The sequence below is a fragment of the Pleurodeles waltl genome, chromosome 9 (genome assembly GCF_031143425.1).
Source record: "Pleurodeles waltl isolate 20211129_DDA chromosome 9, aPleWal1.hap1.20221129, whole genome shotgun sequence".
NCBI classification, from domain to species: domain Eukaryota; kingdom Metazoa; phylum Chordata; class Amphibia; order Caudata; family Salamandridae; genus Pleurodeles; species Pleurodeles waltl.
In genome coordinates this window covers 113377195-113399438 of record NC_090448.1, presented here as the reverse complement: position 1 = coordinate 113399438, position 22244 = coordinate 113377195, and the positions used below count along the sequence as shown (strand labels likewise).

Genomic DNA, 22244 nt, shown 5'->3' with positions numbered 1-22244 from the left:
GGTACAGAAGGATCTCTGTAAAAACTGAGTAATAAAATGAGCCATCTTTCAATTGCACACATTGCTCTGCATAAGACACCTTAAGCCTCTAAGTTATTTTGCGGTGATTCCAACATTTGAACAGAGACTACACCCAGATCATGCAAGCAAAAGTATTTACCACCTGGGGTATCTTGCGAGTACAACAAGCTGGATAGACCTAGATATATAAAACCGATGCCTCTAATTGATCTTAAAATACAGCCTGTTTGTAACCATATCAATAAATCAGAACAGCTTTATTGTCACATTTTTCAGTAAGGTTAGTTTCTCTGGGGGAAAAGTTTGTAAAGAATAATGGAAATATATTTGAAGACCACAAGCTATCATTGATTCTTCTCTCCATGACGTCACCACATGAATGCACCCCTTTCTGATACCACTGCATTTATACTAGGGACATAAAAAATAATTCTAACCCACTTGGGTGAGACCATCTGAACTTTGACCGTTCCTGGTCCCACGTATAATATTGAAGGTACCACTACTGTGTTCTCCACATTGTCCACCCAGAAATCCTGCCATGGTTCCTATAGCGCCCTGTGCGGAAAGAAATGTGGCGCTCTTGGCGATGCTGGTGAATAAAAAAAAAGGCAGCATAAAGGGATCTTTTGTGTTCACAGTTCAATTATTGGGGTGCTGAAAACAACGTGCAATAAGTAAAATAAAACAAGCAGATTCAAAGTGAGCACGATCGCGAAGGAGACACACAAAAGGATAACTGAAAAGTAAAACAGTTGACATAAGCGAGATGATTCAAAGTGCCAAGGCCGCCATGAGCGTGAGCGTGAAGGAGAGACATAAAAGAAAAAAGAAGTTTGCTTGCAGTCAAACATATTAGCAAATGAGCAATAATCCATGTAACAGAATTGGTCCCAAGGCGGTAACAAAACCGCCCAAGGAGGGGAAATGTAAAGCATTTACCAATAATAACAAAGGATTTTTGAAAGGCAAGTCCCTGAACGAGTGATAGTGATAAGCGTGATTAAAAGCCCACATAAATACAAAGTTGTCGGAAAAGCGCACTGCTATGCTCGACCTAAAAATGGCCTTCCTGTCATATGCTGCATTGTCTTGTAGGATAGGCAAACTCAGTGAAATGCAGTTTTGTATGTTGAGTGGTGCTGTCATGAAATCAGTTCATCGAAGGGAGGCTGCATTCCTCATAGCTCTTAATCTACTTCTTATAGGGGTTTTAGGAAAGTAAATATAGTGTCAAGCCCACCTTGTCCTCCCACCTTACCTCCTGTTTGAGGGCTTCTTTTAAGATTTAGGTGGGGTTCATAGTCGGGTGCATTTTATACCTAAAACATAGCATAGTAAGTGAACTACTAGCTCAACTCTGGGGAATTCATTTTGTTTCTGTAGTCTTAAATTGCCTTATTCAGAGCCAACATATAATATATAGCATATTGCTTCTAGATCGTGCTAGTGTTATTTTAAGGCAATCTACAGAATAGCATTTCCAACGTATCATACCCTGGATGATGTTCCACAAAATCACTGACTCCTGTGTTTCAGAAGGGAAATCATGGTTTCAACAGCAAATTTTCCAGATATAATATGGTGCAAAATACTTTTTTTCCCACTAGTTCATCTAACTTGAGAAACTGCACTCTTTTTGCTGTACCTCATACTGCACCTAGAAGATTTTGCTTTGTAGCCAGACATCATGGGCGTATATTCATCCAGTTGCCTGTGCCATATACTTCTGAAGCTAGCCTTGTCACAATACATGTTGTCTGAACATATGGCCATGCTGGGGGCAGTTAATTATTTCTAGTGACCATTGAAATGGGACATTTTATGCAGAGCGACATCTTCTGCTTGATATGACAGAATGGCACCCTCTGCCGGTGGGATCGTGCTCCTGCGAATCAGAATGAACAAAACATTAAGACAATTTCTGTTTAGTCAGCCAATCTGATTAGCCATCCTTCAGCCAATAAGAAAAGTATTTTTGCTCAAATCATTTAGGCAGCAAGTCAGAAGAGCTGGAACAAGCCATATCTTTCTGGTCCAGTCTTGTGATGCACAGAGACTACGAATACACTCACTGCAGGTTGTTTGGATGGTTTCATGATACAAAATTGAAATGTACATGTGCCAGTACATACTTCCCATGCCATCACAAAGCCTTGTTCACCTCTAATATGCGGACGTGCTGCTGATAAGAAACAGGAAATCAAACTGCATCTGTGTAAATCATGGTATTATTTAAATTAAATAGCTGTCGACAGTAAAGTAAGTATGGATCGTCGTAAATGCATTCTCTGTTGCACAGGTAAACATTTTGTCTTTGCTTTGGCCGTACTGGGCCCTCCTATACTTGCCAAAGCATAATGGCTTCAAAACATAAGTACCAATCACCATTTGGAATGCCACAAAATAGCTCTGTGTTGCATGGAAATTAAACTCCTGATGAACATAGGCTGAGTCATCAAAATGTCTGTCTTCCAGAATAAGCATAATATCGCCTCTGAATACCCACCTAATCCGAAGACGTACCTTTATCACCTACTCTCTCATAACAGTGGCTATGCCAGACCCATGATGCAGACCGATTCCAACACATTAATTCTGGCTTTAGAAACTGCTGAATTTCACTAGATGCCAAACAAATGCTTCAACGATAAGGGCCCTATCTCCCGTTTCAGAATTAGAGTAAATATGAAGTCCAATCATCTGTATTACACTCAAACGAGCCTACTTACACCGCCCTCCCAGGGCACCTCTGCAGAGAAATGGCACTGTGATAGGTCAATCAACATCTGTACTCGAGCCCCTCTGCTAGACTTGTCAAAAAAACCTGGCTACCCAGACCCCAGCCCTAGACAGCTAGTTTGTCAGTCCACCTAAAATTCATCCTATTCGGGCAACCCATAAACATGCATCTTATTTGAGTCTTGTCACATGTGCACCATCGTCACTTTTACACCAGATTCAGCCACGTCTAGAGATTGTTCATTTCATGTTGTCAGTTTTACAAACAGCACACACTTAAAGAAAACATGAATGACCCATGCCCATGATAAAAAGGTCTGGGGCTACATTTCAGAAACTGTTACAAAGATTTAAAAAATATATAAAAAATCTATTAGACACCAGTAGACATTATAGCACATATGGATATAATGGATTCTGATACAACATGCAAGCACATGCATTGGTTATTAAAACAATAAGATTTAACAAAGAACTTCCAGCCCTCAAGCAATCTTTTTTTAGATGAAATTAAGAAACTGATTATCTACTGTTTTATTCTAGATCAATATTAAAAAAGACGTAGTAAATGAATTTTACCCTGACATGCATTCTCCAGACATTGGGAAAAATCGTCTTCTTAGTTAACAGAGAAAACGGTATACAATCAATATGTTTGTGTGTATTTGTGCACACGCGAAAGAAATATTGTTCGCTTATTTTACTATTAAACAAGGACCAAAATGGCTAACAAGGGTTTTCCTTTTTGTACTTTTCAGCAGTGCAGTTTCTGTAATACTTTCCCTGTTGATCAAAATGGTCTCACAAAACTAATATAGCGTTTCTCATTTCTAATGCGGTGTATACTTAAACAAGGTTGCTAAGCAAAAGTATTGATCTAGATAACTCCGCCCCTCCTGAGCTTAATAGACAGGGTTCATCAATCGTGGCGTGAACCGCTCTCAATAATATTTCCCTGGACAGCTCACCCATATAACCAATTAAGGATATTGGCCTATGACGGACTAAGTCACTTTAAAAAATTGCCATTATTTCCTACTGCTGCTTCGATTGTGAAATCTTTCCAATTCCACAAGCAGCAGTCATCCCTCTTCTGCATTTTCTATTAGAAAAATCACTATTTTATTTTAATGGTTAAAGGTCTAATTCGACGGAGACCTGGTACATTGCAAAAGTTATGTTGCACCACTCAGATTATTTCCAGACCACTTCCATGCGCTACGGTTTTTCTATGTTAGAAGACTACTTGTTTCACTGTTGTTCCAGAGGAAACAGTTTTGATCACAAACCAGAACTAAAAGTCCTTTGAGGACAATTTCCTGTTATTCTTTTTATTTTATATCACCCTTTAAGCAAGATTCGGCGTTACGTAAGATATTTCTGTTGCAATGCATCCATGGTGTAAGAAGAATTCTTGGGAGGAGAAATGTAGCCCCTTTACATAGTAAATGTTTAAGTATATTCAAGAGGGGTGTGTATGACTTGCATAATTTTCTGTAGCATAATTACATGAAATTACTGTAATTTGACACAGAATTACATAGAATTAGGCAAAGTGCATCTCACACTTAAAAAATGACCAAAACGGTCTGTTTGGGTAACCATTCAACTAGAAAATGTAATTTGGAATTGATTTCAGGTCACACTCTTTCAAAACACTGCTGCTCTCGTTCAGAATTTTAGTTTTGCCCTCAAAACTACCCTGCATGGCCTGCTTGGGTAAAAAGATCTTCTTGAAAAGTTTGTTGACCACCCATGTTAAAGTAAATACTGCTTACAACCCAAAAACTCGTGCTTACATTCGGGATTTCAGCTTTACACTCAAAAAATGACCCAAACAGTCGGCTCGGGGAAAAAAATCTACCTGAAATGCCACTCATGTTCACATATTACCCAAACGATGCACCTTGTTTTGAAGTTTCTTGGGTAATGACATGTATAATCTTGGTATATTTATGCAGTTAGTGCTCTGAGCTTCCAAAATAGAACCCACAGGCCTTCATGTCATGTACGCACACAGACACACATACATCTCAGCACGCACATGAAGTACCAAGTGCTGTCTGGTCCTACTCTCAATCCATGCAGGCCAGGGTGAATTAAGTACATAGCCGCTGAACTTTCCATGAGGGGGTCGGTAGGCACCAATCCCATAACACAGGTAAAAAGGTCTGTTCTACCACTGACTCTTACTAAACACAAAATGGTTATGCTGCCACCACTGTGCTTATGTCACTTAACTCCAGGTAAAGGCAGTACCCCTCTCCAACATGATGGTTGTACTTGGTACTCCTCTCCAAATTTAACAAGACCACATTACTATGCTACACACCTAGGTCGCGACACATATCCGCAATCTGTGTTTTCCCATGACAAAAAATCATTACCTGGGGTCCAGATGTCCATGCAGCAGGGCTACTCATGGTTGGGATGCATGTCCGTCACTATGCACAAGACTTTTCCAACCTAATGAGAGCAGTAAGTGAGTGAGACGGGTATGGAGTACATTGTGATGATTAGGGAGCAAAGATGCTATCAGGCTTCAGTGGAGATAATAAGGTCTGTTGTTACCAGGACTCAGTGTGATGGCTGTGGGAGAAGCTACTACCAGCCTTTAGTAAATATCATGTCTTGAGATTCTGCTAGCTTTCGTTTGAGCTTATTCAGGGATGTTTCTGCCAGGTTTCAGTGTGGATGCTTTGCAGGCATTAGTAGGTGTTCCATTCCTATCATAGAGAGATGTTGAATCCATTCTTCAGCGGAAGTGATGTAAGAGTGTTGATGCCACTGTTCACATAATGAGATATACATGTTCAAAATGAGATAATGGAAGATAGAGCAACCAGACAAAAGTGTAGGTCATGAGGAAGTTGAGTCTTCTACCTTTCGGTGGAGATCAAAGACGGATGTTGCTGCTAGTCTTTAACAGACCTCATAGGAAGTGTTGCACCCAAGCCTCAGTGTAGGGTAGATAAGTGGGACTAATTGATTTAAGCTTTCAGTGGAGATCATGGTGGTGCTAATTCTGGTGTTCATAGATTGTTGTAGGGAATATTGCTGCCAGGCATCAGTAATTATCATGAGGATCATAATACTAGGCTTCTTCGGAGATCCGTGGAGGGAGGGTTCTTTCAGTCTGTGATGGAGGATATGGGGGAGGTTGCTGGAAGTCTTGGGTGAGGATAGGATCATGATGTCAGGGTACTGAGACATGGTTTAAATTGTGGCTACCAGGCATCAATGGGGACCATAGTAATTGCCAATAGTTACCATGCAGGTCCTTGTATGAGAATGAAGTAAGGATCATGTCGGGCCTCCTTTCAATTCTGGGTGGCAAACATAATGGCATCTTTTTGGCATTGGTGAATATGATGAGAAATCCTGCTGGCAGGTTTTAGTGGATTTAAATCTTAGGCAAGAGACATCCTCAAAACATTGTTTACCTTTTGGCTACATCTCCGAGGAGAAATAAGTGCACTCAAAATTTAAATATCAAAATGTGCTTCAAACTCAAGCAAATCCCTGCATTAATATTATTTCCCTTGAATACCCATCACACATAAAGACTTTTGTTTAGCTGTAGTCTTCTCATGGACGTCTCCAGCAGCTCTATCTAGGAACATACATCACAATATTTTTTTAAGAACAAAAAAAGCCATTTTGTTCAAGTAATATATTAAATAAGTGAGCAGTATTTAGATGAACAGTTATTATCACACACAATTATTTTGATGTAATCTTGCAACCACGTTTGTTCTTAGTTTGGTAATGAAAGAATAATATAAAACATGGATATTAAAACCCTAAGGGTAAATCAGAGCAATGCCCACTGTTACTTTTGACATCTTGGGTTGTCCTACCAGGAATGGCCTGCTAATATGTTTGTTCACAGAACTGAAGCAGAAGTTGTTCCTATTTCTAGGTATTCCTCCAATAAACGTTTCTATAGATGCTTTAAGATGAGTTAGAGAATGCATCTGTGGTACCATATTAAAACCGACCTTTAAGCGCTGCCTGTGCTTTGATTCAATACTAAGATTACATTTAGGGCCTTATGTACCATCAACAAAGCACACTGGGGAAAATGCCCTGTACACCAATGGCGGCTCCTCCGCTATGGCAGAGGAGCGTCACCCCCCACCCCGACAGCAGCAACCGCTGCAAATCCTTTAACAATGAAAGGATAATAAACCAAGTTTATCCTTTTTTCACTGGTAAAGGGGCGGGGCATTGCGGATAACAGGGATTAGGGAAGTCCACTGTGCACTACACTCAGTGGGCATGTATATCTGGCCGGCCGTCTCGGTCCGGCCAAACACACAGGCGCATTAGGCTCTCTCCAGCCCGGCAGCATAGTACTGGCACAGGCTCCCAGTCTGCCTGGGAGCGCCCTGGCTAGGCACTCCCAGCCAATTTGAACAGTACTCTGAGCAGCATCAGGATTAGCCAAGGGCAGGCTGGGAGTCTGTGCCTGTAGCCTGCTGAGGAGACGGAGAAGTGGCAGCAGACAGGTGTGCAGGTAAGTTTATTTATTTTTTATATTTTATAAATATTTTCCCTCCTGCCAACCCCCTTTTCCCCCCCACCCTCGCCCGCCCCCTTTAAGACCCACAAGCCTTGACTGCTGCACATATGCAGACACTGACACCTCACTACATCCCAGCCAGAGACCTTTACTCAATGTCCTTCCATATGATTAACCAACAGCCCTTCAAGGGCATGACAAATGGAGGAAGATAACTGGATGTAAAAGGCAGAGACTCTGGAATGCCGTTAAACTTTGTTTTAGATCTGAAGCCAAGTACACATGCTTTAAAACATTCTAAAACTGAACTATTCAGTCTTTCCCGTAACAAACTGAGCACTCAAAAGGGGCTGCAGATAAGGAACGTTGGACATAGTTACCTCCCCTAACTTATCAGACTCTAGTTTCTTCCAATCTTTAAGCTGCATTTTTTTTCCTTCTATCAGCACTCTGAAGTAAACAAAAGATGACATTTAGTGCTAAATGTCTTTAATAAATTGGTGAATAAACAGTTATTTTTCCCATTTGGTAATGGAAATATAGTAGCTAGTGCTTTCAGTATCCTTATAATGAATCGTGGCTCACGGGGATTCCTTGGGACGGGGCGGCATGGGGTAATTAATAGCATTAATAAAAACACTTTAAAAAAAAAACTTAGCTCTGTTTCCGCCGCTGCGCCACTCCTCTGCTGCACGCAGGCACAGGCTCTCAGCCTGCCCTGCAGCCAATCCTGACTCTGCTCAAAGCAGCATCAGGATTGGCTGGAAGCGTCCAGCCAGGGTGCTCCCAGGCAGACTGGGAGTCTATGGAGGCTCTCTCCAGCCCAGCAACTGTGTTGCTGGGCTGGAGAGACCCTACTGCGCATGTGTGTTTGCCCGATCCGAGACAGCGGGCCAAACACACATGCGCTCTGAGGGTAATGCACAATGCACTCCCCTCTGCTCGTCATCCCCAATGCCCCTCCCCTTTTACATGGAAACGATATTAAACACAGTTTATTATCCCTGCCTTGTGAAAGGATTTGCAGCAGTTGCTTGTGGCGGGGGGCAACGCTCCTCTGTCCTTATGTAAGAGCCACCCCTGCTTATAATAGTAATGTGAAGCCAGCATGTTTGGATCTAGACACAAACATGAAATAAATACAAATGTTTTGTTTATAATATGTACATCAGTGTGCACGAGAAGCATTATCCTGTTACTGTTCCCAAAATGTACTTTGGAATGCTCCTCTCCCTTTGGTGATGATCAGAGTGGAATATGCAGAGAGCTATGCCGAACGAGATTGAATCGTTGACCTTTTATGAAAAGGAACACAAATTCTTCTTCTTGCTCTTTCCAAACTTTCCAAACATTATAGGAAGGCTTGATAGGCACAGAAACTTCAACAAATCCTGCCTTTGTGTGCCTTCATTGGGCAAAGCTGCAGTTCCAGACGGTAACTAATAAACACATGAAAACAAGCTTGAAACATTCAGTTCTATCTGAAAATGACATCAGAGAGAACATTTCAGTGCTGTGCCCAGTAGAGCGGATCTCTTTGTCCTGCAGCGGACACAGACAGCTTTGGTTGAAAGGCAAATCATCTTCCTTTTTACTCAATGGATACTTGACTACCGCTGCCCTCAAATCCTGCTTTATCGTGCAGCAGATGTACTACTCGGATATAAAGAATTAAATATATTCCTACAATAATATCAGCAACAAAGATATCCTCCAACAAAAATATTGTATCTAGAATATCAACTACTTCAAGACCCGGAAAGTGAGTATGTATACTCACAACTATAGACTTACTGCTCTTAAAACCAGATCTATGGACCTCTTGAGGCGATATATATATATATATATATATATATATATATATATATATATATATATATATATATATTCATAATACGTAGATGTAAGTGTAAGAACTACAATTATGTTTCCAGTATTCTGACATTAAATGGTTGCATTGTTGTAGCGTCCATGTATACTAACCAGTGATATTCGTTGTTGACCTTTGATATTCTTTACTACCGCAGTATCCTCTGACCCGAGTGCGAATGTAAAGATACTACTGGTAAATGCCCTTCATAAATTCCCAAAGTCGTAAACTTAGACGTTTGGTTTACATTTAGACCAAACGTCTAAGTTCACCTTTAAGAATCGTGCCCTTTATTTTTATTTCCCATCATAAAGCCCCTCCCCCACTTTGCTATTTCTAGATAAAAGGGTTAACCACCTGGAAGACATCCTTAAGCAATCAATGTTGCTAATTACTAGAACATGGTAAAAAGGAAATAGAGTAATGAAATTACCAGAATGTAATTGAAACATTACTTCTACATACACTTTCTTGTTCCAAGCATTACTTCTATAATGAATACCCAGGCTATTTGCTGAGAAAAAGCTGATTAGTACCACTATTTCTGAATCAGTAGAAGGCTACTCGACGCCCATGTAAAAGATTATTACAGTGATTTAGGCTAGGACTTACTTTGTAAATTGCATCATAGCTAAAAAAAAACATTTGTGCCAAAATCATCACAACTTTTCCCTTTACATAAGATCCAATATTGGTTAACAGAAGTAAAAGCAACTGTCCAAATAGTAGCCGTACAAATCATGAACAACAAAGTGCCCTGGGCCTCTGCCCAGGATGCCAACATGCCCCTAGAAAAATGACCTTGCACCTGTTCTAGATGAGTTTCATGCCTAGCACTATATGCTACCAAGGTAGTAGAATGAACCCAACTGCTTAATATGAATGTTGACCATGTCGGTCGTTTTCTGATATGGTTAAAATTCATAATGAACCAACTTGCTACTGCCATTTATTGACACCAAATAAATCGGTGCTGATCTCCTTATATCAAAGGTTGGTAACACATTTTCATTGGGAAAAACTCAGTAGAACAGTCTCATTCAAAATAGAAAGCTGAGAAATGTTGGGAATGACAGAAGGACCCAACCTATCTTCACAATATTTACCCAGCTCCCCTAGTTTCCTTGTTGAAGTAATTGCCATGGGAAAGAAAATAAGAATAAGATTGAAGAGTACTCTTTTTCTAGTGGCCTGCTCTACAGTTGCCCATTCCGTTATTCTTTTTACCAATCCTTTCTACCTCCAAACTGAAGCAAAGGAGGGACAGGATTTGGGCCAGATGTACTAACCAAGTTTGCAGTCGCAAGCAGTGCTTAATTTGTGCTTGTTGTTCCCGGTGCCGAGCACCGGCACTTAGTTTTGAGGGCCGGGGCTTAGTCTTCTGCCTCATGCATTTGCTGTGAGCAAAAGACAAATATGGGAAAGACGGAGAAAGGGAAAAACGAAAAAGCGTCACAAAGGGAGAAAGCAGAAAGCTGCAAGAGTGAGCTGAAGCACTGGGAGTGGCTTTAAATGGATTAAAGAGGCCTGAGATGGCTTCAGGATTACGCTGCCTCCGTATTCTGTGCTCGTAAATTTAACTGCAGCAGCCGCATGATTTAGAGGAGAGCTCTGAGCACCGGCACTTTTCTATATACAAGTTAAGCACTGGTCGCAAGTGCTCTGATTCGCAAAATAGGAGCATTTGCAGCTACAAATTAGTTTTTTCCAATGTTCAAGTCAGTAAACCTCTAAAATGGGATTGCCAGTAGATAATGATTTTCAATTTGAAGACAGCATGTTGTAGGTGTCTCTTTCAAATTGTGAACCATAATCCTATGTGTCAATGATTTACTGCCAGAATTGCAGTTGCAATCGTTTAAAAACTTACTGACCCCCTAAGTTAGGATGGTAACACATATACTAAATAGAAGAGGTCCCCGTTGGACTCTTGTAACTTTCAAAATATTTCAGAGGGAGAAGGCAGTGATCCAGGGGACAACTGCTAATTATCAAAGAAACTTTTCAAAGATAATTTTTTTTAGGCCACAGTTCCTATGACAACCACCAATCAGAACGAGTCCCCTATTTGCAACCTACCATAGGAATAATAATGAGGTATGTCAGATTGTAACCCACTTTGATTTGCAAATTTCAGAACTGACCTATTGATATATAGGAAAAAGTCCACACTGGTGGCAAAATACTCGTCACAAATTGCAATTAATGTTTGCGTCCAGTGCATTAATGCATCGGCCCTTTGATGTCTCTGGGTTACAGGAATCACTGCACTCTTCTGGATTAGGGCTATTATTCCTGCAGTCAGTGCCTTTCCTTTAATTTTGTCCTGTGGAATTGGTATCTTCTTGACCAACAACACACAGAAACTCAAGGGGGTGAAGTACAGTGAGTGATGCTGGATGATGCTTGTGCCCCACACTAAAAGGCTTGAAGAAATGATACAAAATACAGAAATAAAATGACTAATAGCTAGCCCTAGTGTTCTGGTCCAAGGGCACTTGTTCCAGACATTAGGCAATAAAACAGGATGCCCTATGGGTGAGTAAGTCTTTTATCCACCTATTAGATTAAATCTGTGATCTCTCAGGCTTTAAAAAGCATTCTTTGGTTGTGACCTTTCACCTAAACCAAATCCTTGTTTTGGATGTTACTGGTTCAATGGCTGACTTGGTTAAGTATTAGCACAGCAAAAAATGGCATACAGATGGACATGAAACCAGGTATCATATTGTGTAAAAATGAGGAAATATGAAACCTGAGGGATGCTCTACTGTCCTGAATACTTGTCATTAACAGATAATAGATTGATGTGTCTGCTGATGTGCTCAGTTCATATGACTGTTAAAGTAATTTATAGTTATACTTTAGTAAACAAGGTTTTTAAAGATAATATCTGAACGCGAGAATTTATATTGTATTTGAATAAATATCATTTTAAATAACTCAGCTTTGGGGCACGCTTGGACACAATGATCCAAACAAAAACATTGAATAGTTATGCTGGACTCTCCTGACCAAATGTTCCAAAAGCTGCTCATAACTGTGAGAGGCAGATGACAAAATTCTGCCACTCAGTAGCCATGCATTGAAGTTCCATTGTCTGAAGCACCACTTCCTAAGCAGTGGCACAGTGAAAAGTGATGAGCCCTCCACCCCCACTCTGCAGACTCTACCTTAAAGTCTAGGATTTCTCATGGATATTCTTTAGACATGGCTCAATTGAGCCCACTGAAAAGTTGCTTAGCAGACACCTGTGTTTCCCTCTACTTCTAAGGGAGGAACCTCTTCTGACGGAGAACAGCCAATGAATGACTGCTGAGGAGCGACTGTTTACCTGCGGCCACTCTGGCCTAAGAGACGCCCTGAGTAATGGATGGTGAACACCTGCCACCAGACAACCAGAATGTCAGTAGTCGGCTAGTATTTCAGACTCAAGTGTAATTTGTGTTGAGTCATTCATAAGGAGAAACTAAGCAAGTTTGTGCTTAGATACAAAATGCTTGTAGGTTGCCGGTTTGTCATAGATTCTGATAAAGGTGGTTGAGCCACTGACAGCCCAAGCCAAACTCATGCCAGCCTCGAGCCAAAGGCCTGGCTCTAACTCAGAGTGAGATCCTCTTAGAACCTCAAGCCTAGAACAAGCTGAGCTTTCACAGCAGGTGGTATAGCCTACTGGCTACATGTATCATCAGAAGTCAAGTCTGATTCAGTCATGGCTCAGCTTTCTCAGCTAACAGAATCGTGGCAATTATTTCTGGGCTGAAAAAAAGCATATAATGTAGTCTGTTGTAAAGTGCTCTTATGTCCTTAAGCAAGGTTCATGCTATGTAAAACTGCCCAAAATAAAATGTGGATTCTGCCTGTCAACCAAGCCCTAATTTCATTCTCTTAGAATTAAACACAAAGTATTAATCTTTGATGTTAGAAAGAGATACGAATTTAGTGGCTGAATTGCACAGTGCGAACCTGGAAAATCTGGAATTAATCCCAGCTTCTATGTTTGACCATATTATATGATTTTAAGCAAATACATTATTTCACCAACCATCCTTTTTGTTCATTGTCACAAATGAGAGCACCTCCAAATCTCTAAATTCGGGATGTGCTGTACAAAATAACTTTTATGTTTGATTTAGTTGCATATAAACTTGCTCAATCTTTAGCAACAATCAAGGCCAAATACACTGTATATGACAACTTTCTTGATTTTAAGTTCACTGACAGTATTAGCATCATGAAAGGGGTAGGAATGTTTCCCAGTTTATGTTTATAAACCGTCACATTTAATAAATACGTTCCAAATAATCTGATGTACTAAGGTAAAATGCTTCAGTTTGTTAAAGAATTACAATATTGAAGATTTCTTATCATACTGTAACGTGATTCTTGCTGCATGAATTACATGTCAAATATGTTCAGGGCACGATTTGTGGACAGACTGTTAAAGCCAGAGCCGACCCTTGGCTCGTTTCTGGATCGGATTTCCTGTTAATTTGTTTGCTCGCTCACCTTTAGATTGTGAGTGCTTGAGACAAATAGTGAGGCAAGATGTGTACAAAACTCTAATGAGGTGCTGGCAGCAACTAAGGTTTGTGAGAGTGAACTATGGGCCAGATTTACAAGGCCCTAGAGCCTCTTAGCGCCACACTAGCGTAATTGTTTTACACTAATGTCGCATTATGAAGGCCATTTTCCTTCGCCATATTTACTTTGTAAACACTTTGTGCCACATTATGCCTGTGCCAGGCATTATGTATGCAAGGGGGGCATTCCCCCGCAAGGAGGCCAGTAAAAATGGGGCAGTGAAATTTACAACATTTCACTGTGCCATTTTTAGCATCATTTTTAACGCCTGCTCAGAGCAGATGTTAAAATGATGCAACTGGTACTTTCAATGGGCCTCCCTTTACTTTGCAGTATTAGCGCCACCATAATTTATGACGCTAATCCTGCAAAGTACCACGATAGTGTCATAAATTCTGACGCTGTTGTCCTAACATGCACCCTAGTGCACCATAATGTGAATATGGCACACACATGATGTTGTTAGGGGGGCACAAGAAAAGTGGCGCATCACAGCTGATGTGCCACTTTCTTGTAAATCTGGCCCTATGTGTGTTGTGTGGAGGCCAGTGATAAGGAACTCTATGAGACTTTCCTCAAGTAATAAAAGCATAATATACCCTTAGTAGAAAACTGAATTATCGCCTGTCCTACTTAAAATTACAGTTATATTTGGACTATTTTGTCTGTTCCAGCGAGCTTTTCATGCAATCCAGACTTTCTCCTTTCTTCCCGGTTTTTTACTTGTAATAACATAACACGTTTTGCTCATCGTTTCTTTGCGTATTGGAACCATGTATCCCTGGGGCTTCTGACTTGTGCGCAGATCCGCCGTATTTAGGCCAGTGCTCGTCCAGGGGGTTAGCAGGCCTGTGGAGTGACCTGGCTGTGTGCTCTGTGCAGGCAGCATGGCAGTTACAGTGCAGGTGGCAAACCTCTCAGCACCCCCTCATTATAAGGATTAAGGAGAAGTCTAGGTTGCAGCTCAGAGCATTCGCCTGTCAGTACTTCCCAGCATGCACCAAGTTGTGTCCCGCGGATGTCTTCCATTAAATAGTGCACTGCCAATCCAGGCATCCTTTCTGACTTCAGTAGTTTCGTTGTTTCTCCTGTACCATCAACCCACGCCCCCCCTGTTTCGTTTCCACTTTGTTCGTTGCCCCGGGTTTCCTCTTGGCATTCGGAGGAAATATGCAGGAATCTGAGTTCACCAGTTATTTGTCCTGACAGAAAAGTAAACAATTCTACAGAGCTGTCCAGGCACAAATGGCCCATCACTCACGGAGAGTAATATACCATGGCACGCAAGCAGGTGACTGCAAGTAACAGCCTGCCGAGTATTCACCATGTCTGCTCCTAGCTCAACCCTACCACAGTAAACACACAGACAGGGCCCGTGTGTGGGGGCAGGGGTGATTAGAGGGGAAGAGAAGAGACGAGGTAGAGAGGGAGTACAGGAAGAGGAGAAGAGAAAAGAACGGGAAGGAGAGGAGGGACGCGATGGAGGAGGAGAAGAGGGGGAGGTGGCGGAAGAGGGAGAGGAATAAAGGAGGACTGGAGCAGAAGGGGATTGAAGAGGAGGCAGAGGAGATGATTAGGAGGGGATATTCGGGAGAGAAGAAGAGCTTTAGGAGAAGAGAAAGATGAGGGAAGGTGAAGGAGAGGGCGAAAGAGACAAAGGAGGAATCAGGCAAGAAAACGGAAGAAGAGGAGGAAAGAGGCAGAAGAGGAAAGAAGCACAGTTGTCAGGAGGCAGAAGAAGAAAGTGGTGCAGATGAAGAGTGAAGTGATAAAGGTGGAAAGAGACAGAGGAGGCAAAGATGGAAAGAAGAGGCATAGTGCTACTGGGAAAGATGCAGAGGACTGGAGAAAAAGAACAAATGAGGGGAAGATGCAGAAGGTGGACATACAGGTGGAAGGAGGGATATGAAGGGCAAAGGAAAAAGGGCATTGGAGGGTAGAGGCAAAGGAGTGAATACATTGGTGGAGGCTGAGAAGGGAAGATGTATTGGAGGGGATAGGCAGAAGAGGAAAGGGAGGGAAGAGGCAGGAGTGTGAAGGACAGCAGAGGGAACTATCAGTGGCAGTTCCTCCACTATGGCCACCCACCTCCGCCAGCAGCAGCCGCTGCAAATCCTTTAACAATGAAAGGATAATGAACTAAGTTAATTATCCTTTCATTGTTAAAGGGGCGGAGCATTGGGGATGATGGGGATGAGGGGAGTGCACTGTGCACTCCCTTCAGTGCAAATGTGTGATGTCCGGTCATCTCGGGCACTGTATTGCCGGGCTGGAGAGAGCAGCCACAGGCTCCCAGTCTACACGGTAGCGCCCTATATTGGTGCTCCCAGCCAATCCTAATGCTGCTCAGAGCAGCATCAGAATTGGGCACAGCGCAGCCTGGGAGCCTGTGCCTGCAGTGACAAGGGAAAGAGGAGTGGTGCGGCGGCGGAACAGGAACGTTTTTATTTTTTTTATTTATTAAATGTTTTTGTTACCCCCCCTACCCTCCCTTCGCAAGCAGCCCCACCCTTTTAGAGCACACCAAGCCACAACTATTACCTGCATAATGGGACACAAAATGCAGGAGATGCCGATACAAAGGATGAATAAGATGGGAAGATGTAAAGAACATGTTGAGGGTGAAAAGAGACAGGTGCAGAGAAGAAAATGATAATCAACAAAAAGGGGTCCCAGAATGGGAAGTGGTAGATAAGGCAGAGGGGAGCACACCATGGAGGGTGAAAGACCAGGAAGAGAAAGAACACACCGAGGATCATTTGTGGTGGAAAGTGTGAGAAAGCTAGCTCCAAAGATCCCCAGAGAAGAAAAATGCAGGGACAGAAACATGCAAAGAGGGAGAAAGTGTTAGTGAAGCAATACTTTGATGAAGTACAGGCAGAGCAGGAGAGGCAGAAGAAGTGAGCCGGAAGGTAGGGTTGGGGGGAGGAGGGAGAGGGCTAGGAGGATTCCAATTTGTGTAAGGACAGATGAAGGGGATAGAGTTTAAACAAGACATTTTGAGATGGGAAGAAAATTCAATGGGGATGAGGGGACATGCAAGCATAGGGGAGCTGAGCACCATACTTGTATGTTGAGGGTCAGCTCATTTGAGTGTAAAGGGTATAACCTTCACAAGGAGGCAGAGAATGATGAATGGGGCAGTGGCGAAAGAGCAAGAGTGAACTGTTGAGATAATTTTAAGGAGGGAAATGGAGCGTGCGGGAGAGTCATGAACATCATTTAGGGGTCGCCAGGGGTCGCAGCAATGAGCTCTGGCTTGCCCCTTGTATCCCCTGGCACTGCTTTTGCGATCTCTGGCCTCAGAGGGGGCAAAATCAATGCCAAGAACACAAGGGCAGCTCCACTTTCTTTGTTTTCTGTCAATTTTATATTACGCTAATAGTGAAAAATATATTATTATTCACTTTTAGTGTAATAAAGAATGAACTGCAGTTTGCTGGAGTATGCCCCTCCCTGGCAGCTGAGGTAAGTAAAACATGATTTTAAATGTATGTTTTGTGCGTGCTTGCAGGTGAGGGTGTGCTTAAGTGGGAGGAGTGTGTCTATGTCTAAATGTGTGCGTAAGTGTAAGCATGTATTTGTGAGTGAAAGTAAAGGTGAAATGGCTTGTGATGTCACATCCGCTACCCCTGGCGTTTGGTGAATTGACGTTGATGGGGAGAGTCGGAGAATGTAGTCGTTTGAGCTGGAAGGAGGAATATAATCTGGAAAGAATGAAACGCAAACATATTGGGGGAGCGAGTTGAGTGCAAGCTAAGGTAAGAGGTGGAGGAGAAGAAGAGGAACACGAGAGAAGAAAGAAAGAAACCCAGATGAATACAGAGAGAGTAGTGAGTGACAGTTCGAACACGGCCATGGGAGGGCTGCACCTGTTGTGTGGGTGTCTGTGCAGTCTCTGCAAAGCGTAGGGCCTTTGCCACGAATTCCTGTCTGAGTCCTTCGGACTTTCACCCTGCGGGAGGACAGAATAGTACAGCTGACTCCCAGCAAGTGCAGTGTGTTTGTAAACTCCCCCGGATTCCCAATGACACAGTGAAGCATGCACGTAGTTTATTGCAGAAAGACTTCTTCAAGAACCGCGCTTGTCTGAGGGATGGATGCCCTCAGCGGCCAAACATCAGAGTTGACGAGGGAGGCGGGGGCGTCGGAGGGCCCCTCCCCACCCCATCGCCTCCAGGAACTAAACCTCATCAAGTGAAAGTAATGGAAACTATTCATCACCAGCCCCTGTTGCACAGCCAGGCGAACACGAACAAACAGGGTTTCTCTCTGCTTAAATTAGGATTATTAATCCGCTTCCCCCGGCCGCAGGGGTTCCTGTCTGCACCAGAGTTCACATGCATGTGAGCCGGACCTTTGGTTCTAGAGTTATGCATTTCGTAAAGGCTGCATATATTAATATGAGGATTTTTGGTTGGTTTCTGCAGGTTAACAGCACCGTATCGTCTCAGCTAAGAACCTCCGACTGAGAGGGGACCTGTGAGGGTCAGAGGTGACATGGCCGGATCCGAGACTCCCCGACGCTTCCAGAAGATGCCCGCCTGCATCCCTGGCCTCCTCTTCTGCCTCCTGTCTCCCATCATCTCCACAGCTGCTCTGGAGATACCGCCCCAAGGTAAGGAAGACACTACTTTCAAATGCTTTGCATTCTCAGTCTCTGGAAGTTGGTGTACTCTGCAGTTTTAGGCATCAGGTGCACAGCTATGAAACTGACACTCTATGTGATTCTGGGCAAATCGCTGCCCCTCCCTTGGAAGATTCCGTGTGAAGTTCACAGATTTCTGTTCTTTATTATTTGTATATGTATATACATGAGACTATACATGAGAGTCTATTAACTGGAAACAGCATGTCTTTGGGTTTTCTAAGGTCGAAGCAGATTTCCAATGCTTAGATCGTTTGAGTGAGTGGGACCAGTTTCTTTGCTGTTATTCTACATTTAGAAAGTGCTAATTATTCCATTAGTCAAAATATGCCGAAATAACAAAACATTAATATCCTTTACATCTACATCTGTATTTCAGTTCCGGTGATAAATGTGTTTCATAACCGAGCATCTTTCTGCAATATCAATGTATATATATATTTATCTATGGTTTTGTGCGTGTAACATATGGACATTTATATATACAGAAAACTCTGCTGCTGTCCAATTCATTTTGAATTGTTACTTGGGTGTAGCAAAATGTCAGAAATGGGTTGTTGAGTGCTGTGTTCGGTGCTACCAGGATTTGGGATGGGTCGTATCCCGTGAAGGGGTGTGATGGGCCGACAGGAGTTCCCCCTTAGGCAGAGTTTCTAGGAGTATATGGAAGTCACCCTCATACCAGTTTTATGGGCTAATATGAGCCTCTCCAATATAGCTCCTATAAGACTTTTTAATAGGAGTCTTTGTTACAAGTTTGAGAAAGACGTGAGCTTTTTCTTGTGCTAAACTGTAAAATGATAGAAATAATCTTCTGTTAAAAGTTCGGATTTGTCAGAGACAGTCTCTCTTATTCTTAGATCCACGGTGCAGAGTCACTGTCCACTATTCTGAGCTCCGTATGTCCGTCAACACCGGTCTCTCATGTCCTGAGCTACAAATGTCAGTCAGGGTCAGTGCCCCCTTTTCTGAGCTCTTTGTGTTGAACCATGCCTCCCTGTACTTCGCTCTCTTGTCAAAGGGAATCTTCCTGACAGAACTCTGGGTCACAGAGCGACTCCCCTACACAGTGTGCCAGAGGGATCCTTACTTGTACTGAGCCCCAAGTGCCAGGGTGAGTCCACCTTATACTGAGCTCAATGTGCCAGATTGAGTCTACTGTACAGTGAGCTCAATGTGCCAGAGTAAGCCTACTTTATACTGAGCTCTTTTGTCCGAGTGAGACTACTTTATACTGAGCTGCATGTGTCAGAGTAGTCTGCCCTACTATCTCCATGTGCCAAAGAGAGTCTACCTTTTACTAAGCTCCATGTGCCAGAGGGTGTCTCCTTTATACTGACCCCCATGATGCAGAGTGAGTCAACACTATTATTTCCACGTGCCAGGGTGTGTCTACCGTATACTGAGCTCTTTGTGTCTGAGTCAGTCTAGTTTAAACTGAGCTCCATGTGTCAGAGTGACTCTGCCCCATTATCTCCATTATCTGTAGGGTTTCTACCTTATACTATGCCCATATGCCAGAGGGAGTCTACCTTACACTGAGCTCCATGTGCCAGAGTGACTCTGCCCCATTATCTGTAGGGTTTCTACCTTTTACTGTGCCCATATACCAGAGGGAGTCTACCTTATACTGAGCTCCATGTGCCAGAGTCAGTCTACTTTATTCTGAGCTCTGTGTGTCAGAGTGAGTCTGCCCTATGATCACCATGTGTCAGAGTGAGTCTACCTTATACTGATCTCCAAATGCCTCAGTGAGTCTACCTTACACTGAGATCCATGTGCCAGAGTGACTCTGCCCCATTATCTGTAGGGTTTCTACCTTTTACTGTGCCCATATACCAGAGGGAGTCTACCTTATACTGAGCTCCATGTGCCAGAGTCAGTCTACATTAGTCTGAGCTCTGTGTGTCAGAGTGAGTCTGCCCTATGATCACCATGTGTCAGAGTGAGTTTACCTTATACTGATCTCCAAATGCCTCAGTGAGTCTACCTTACACTGAGCTCCATGTGCCAGAGTGACTCTGCCCCATTATCTCCATTATCCGTAGGGTTTCTACCTTATACTGTGCCCATATGCCAGAGGGAGTCTACCTTATACTGAGCTCCATGTGCCAGAGTCAGTCTACATTAGTCTGTGCTCTGTGTGTCAGAGTGAGTCTGCCCTATGATCACCATGTGTCAGAATGATTCTACCTTATACTGATCTCCATGTGCCAGAGGGAGTCTACCTTATACTGATCTCCAAGTACTAGGGTGAGTCTACCTTATAATGAGCTCCATGTGCAAATGAAAGTCTACTTTATACTGTGCTTTATGTGTAGTGTGAGTCAACCTTATGATTTCCATGTGCCAGAGTGAGTTTACCTTATACTGATTTCCATGTCAGAGTAAGTCTACCTTATACCGAGCACCATGTGCTAGAGGGAGTCTTCCCTATACTGAGTTCCATGTACCAGAGTGAATCTAGTTTATACTGAGCTCCATGTGTTTTTTAATGAGACTGCCTTATACTGAGCTCTGAATTCCAGAGGGAGTGTACCTTATACTGACCTCCATGTGTTATAGGGAGTCTACCTTATACTGAGCTCCATTTACCAATGAGAGTCTGCTTTATTCTGAGCTCCATGCTTCAGAGTGAGTCACCCTTATGATTTCCATGTGCCAGAGTGAGTTTACCTGATACTGAGCTCCAAGTGCCAGAGTGAGTTTACCTCATACTGTTCTCCATATGCCAGATTGAATCTACTCTATACTGAGCTCCATGTGCCAGAGTCTACTTTATACTGAGCTCCATGTGCCAGAGTGAGTCTACTTTATACTGAGTTCCATGTGTCAGAATGAGTTTACCTTATACTGAGAACCATGTGCTAGAGGGAGTCTACCTTATACTGAGCACCATATGCCATAGGAAGTATACTGTATAGTGAGCTCCTTGTGCCAGAGTGAATCTAGTTTATACTGAGCTCTGTGTTTATACTGAGCTCTGAATCCCATAAGGATTCTACCTTAGACTGACCTCTATGTGCTAGGGGGACTCTATATTATACTGAGCTCCATGTGCCAGAATGAGTCTGCTTTGTACTGAGCTCCATTTGTCAGTGTGAGTCTACCCTATGGTCTCCTTGTGCCAGAGGGAGTCTACCTTATACTGACCTACATGTTTTAGAGGGAGTCTACTTTATACTGAGCTCCATGTCTCAGAGTAAGTCAACCCTATGATCTCCACGTGCCAGAGTGAGTCTATCCTATTCTGAGCTCCATGTGTCAGAGTCAGTCTGCCCTATTATTGCCTTATACTGAGCTCCATGTGTCAGAGGGAGTCTAATTAATATTGAGCTCCATGTGCCAGAATGAGTCTACTTTTTACTGAGCTCCATGGGGCAGTGTGAGCCTCCCCTAATGATCTCTGGGTACTGGAGTGAGCTTACCCTATACTGAACTCCATGTGTCAGAGGGAGTCTACCCTATACTGAGCCCCATCTGCCAGAGGGAGAATCACTTATACTGTGCTCCTTGTGCCAGAGTGAGTGAACTTTATACTGAGCTCCATGTGTCAGAGTGAGACTTCCTTATACTGAGCTCATATTCACAGAGGGAGTCTACCTTATACTGATTGATCTCCATGTGCTAGAGGGAGTCTATCTTATACTGGGCTCCATGTGCCAGAGGGAGTCTACCTCATTCTGAGCTCCATGTGCTAGAGGGAGTCTACCTTATACTGAGCTCCATGTGCTAGAAGGAATCTGCCTTATATTGAGCTCCATGTGCTAGAGGGAGTCTGCCTTAAACTGAGCTCCATGTGCCAGATGGTATCTACTTTATACTGAACTCCATGTTTCTGAGTGAGTCAACCC

At 42.9% G+C, this 22244-nt stretch overlaps 1 protein-coding gene across 6 annotated transcripts in view; it reads left to right on the top strand.

The window, feature by feature from the left end:
* Positions 1–22244, top strand: part of CHL1 (cell adhesion molecule L1 like) — a 434380-nt gene that overhangs the window by 200935 nt on the left and 211201 nt on the right. For 5 of the 6 annotated variants that reach the window (XM_069206369.1, XM_069206371.1, XM_069206370.1 and 2 more), the window contains exon 2: positions 18173–18360. In XM_069206369.1, the coding sequence (XP_069062470.1) occupies positions 18243–18360 (118 nt within the window). In that variant the 5' untranslated portion in view covers positions 18173–18242. Of the gene's footprint in view, positions 1–17976; positions 18089–18172; positions 18361–22244 lie in introns of those variants that run through there. The other variant, XM_069206367.1, reaches the window with a different exon arrangement.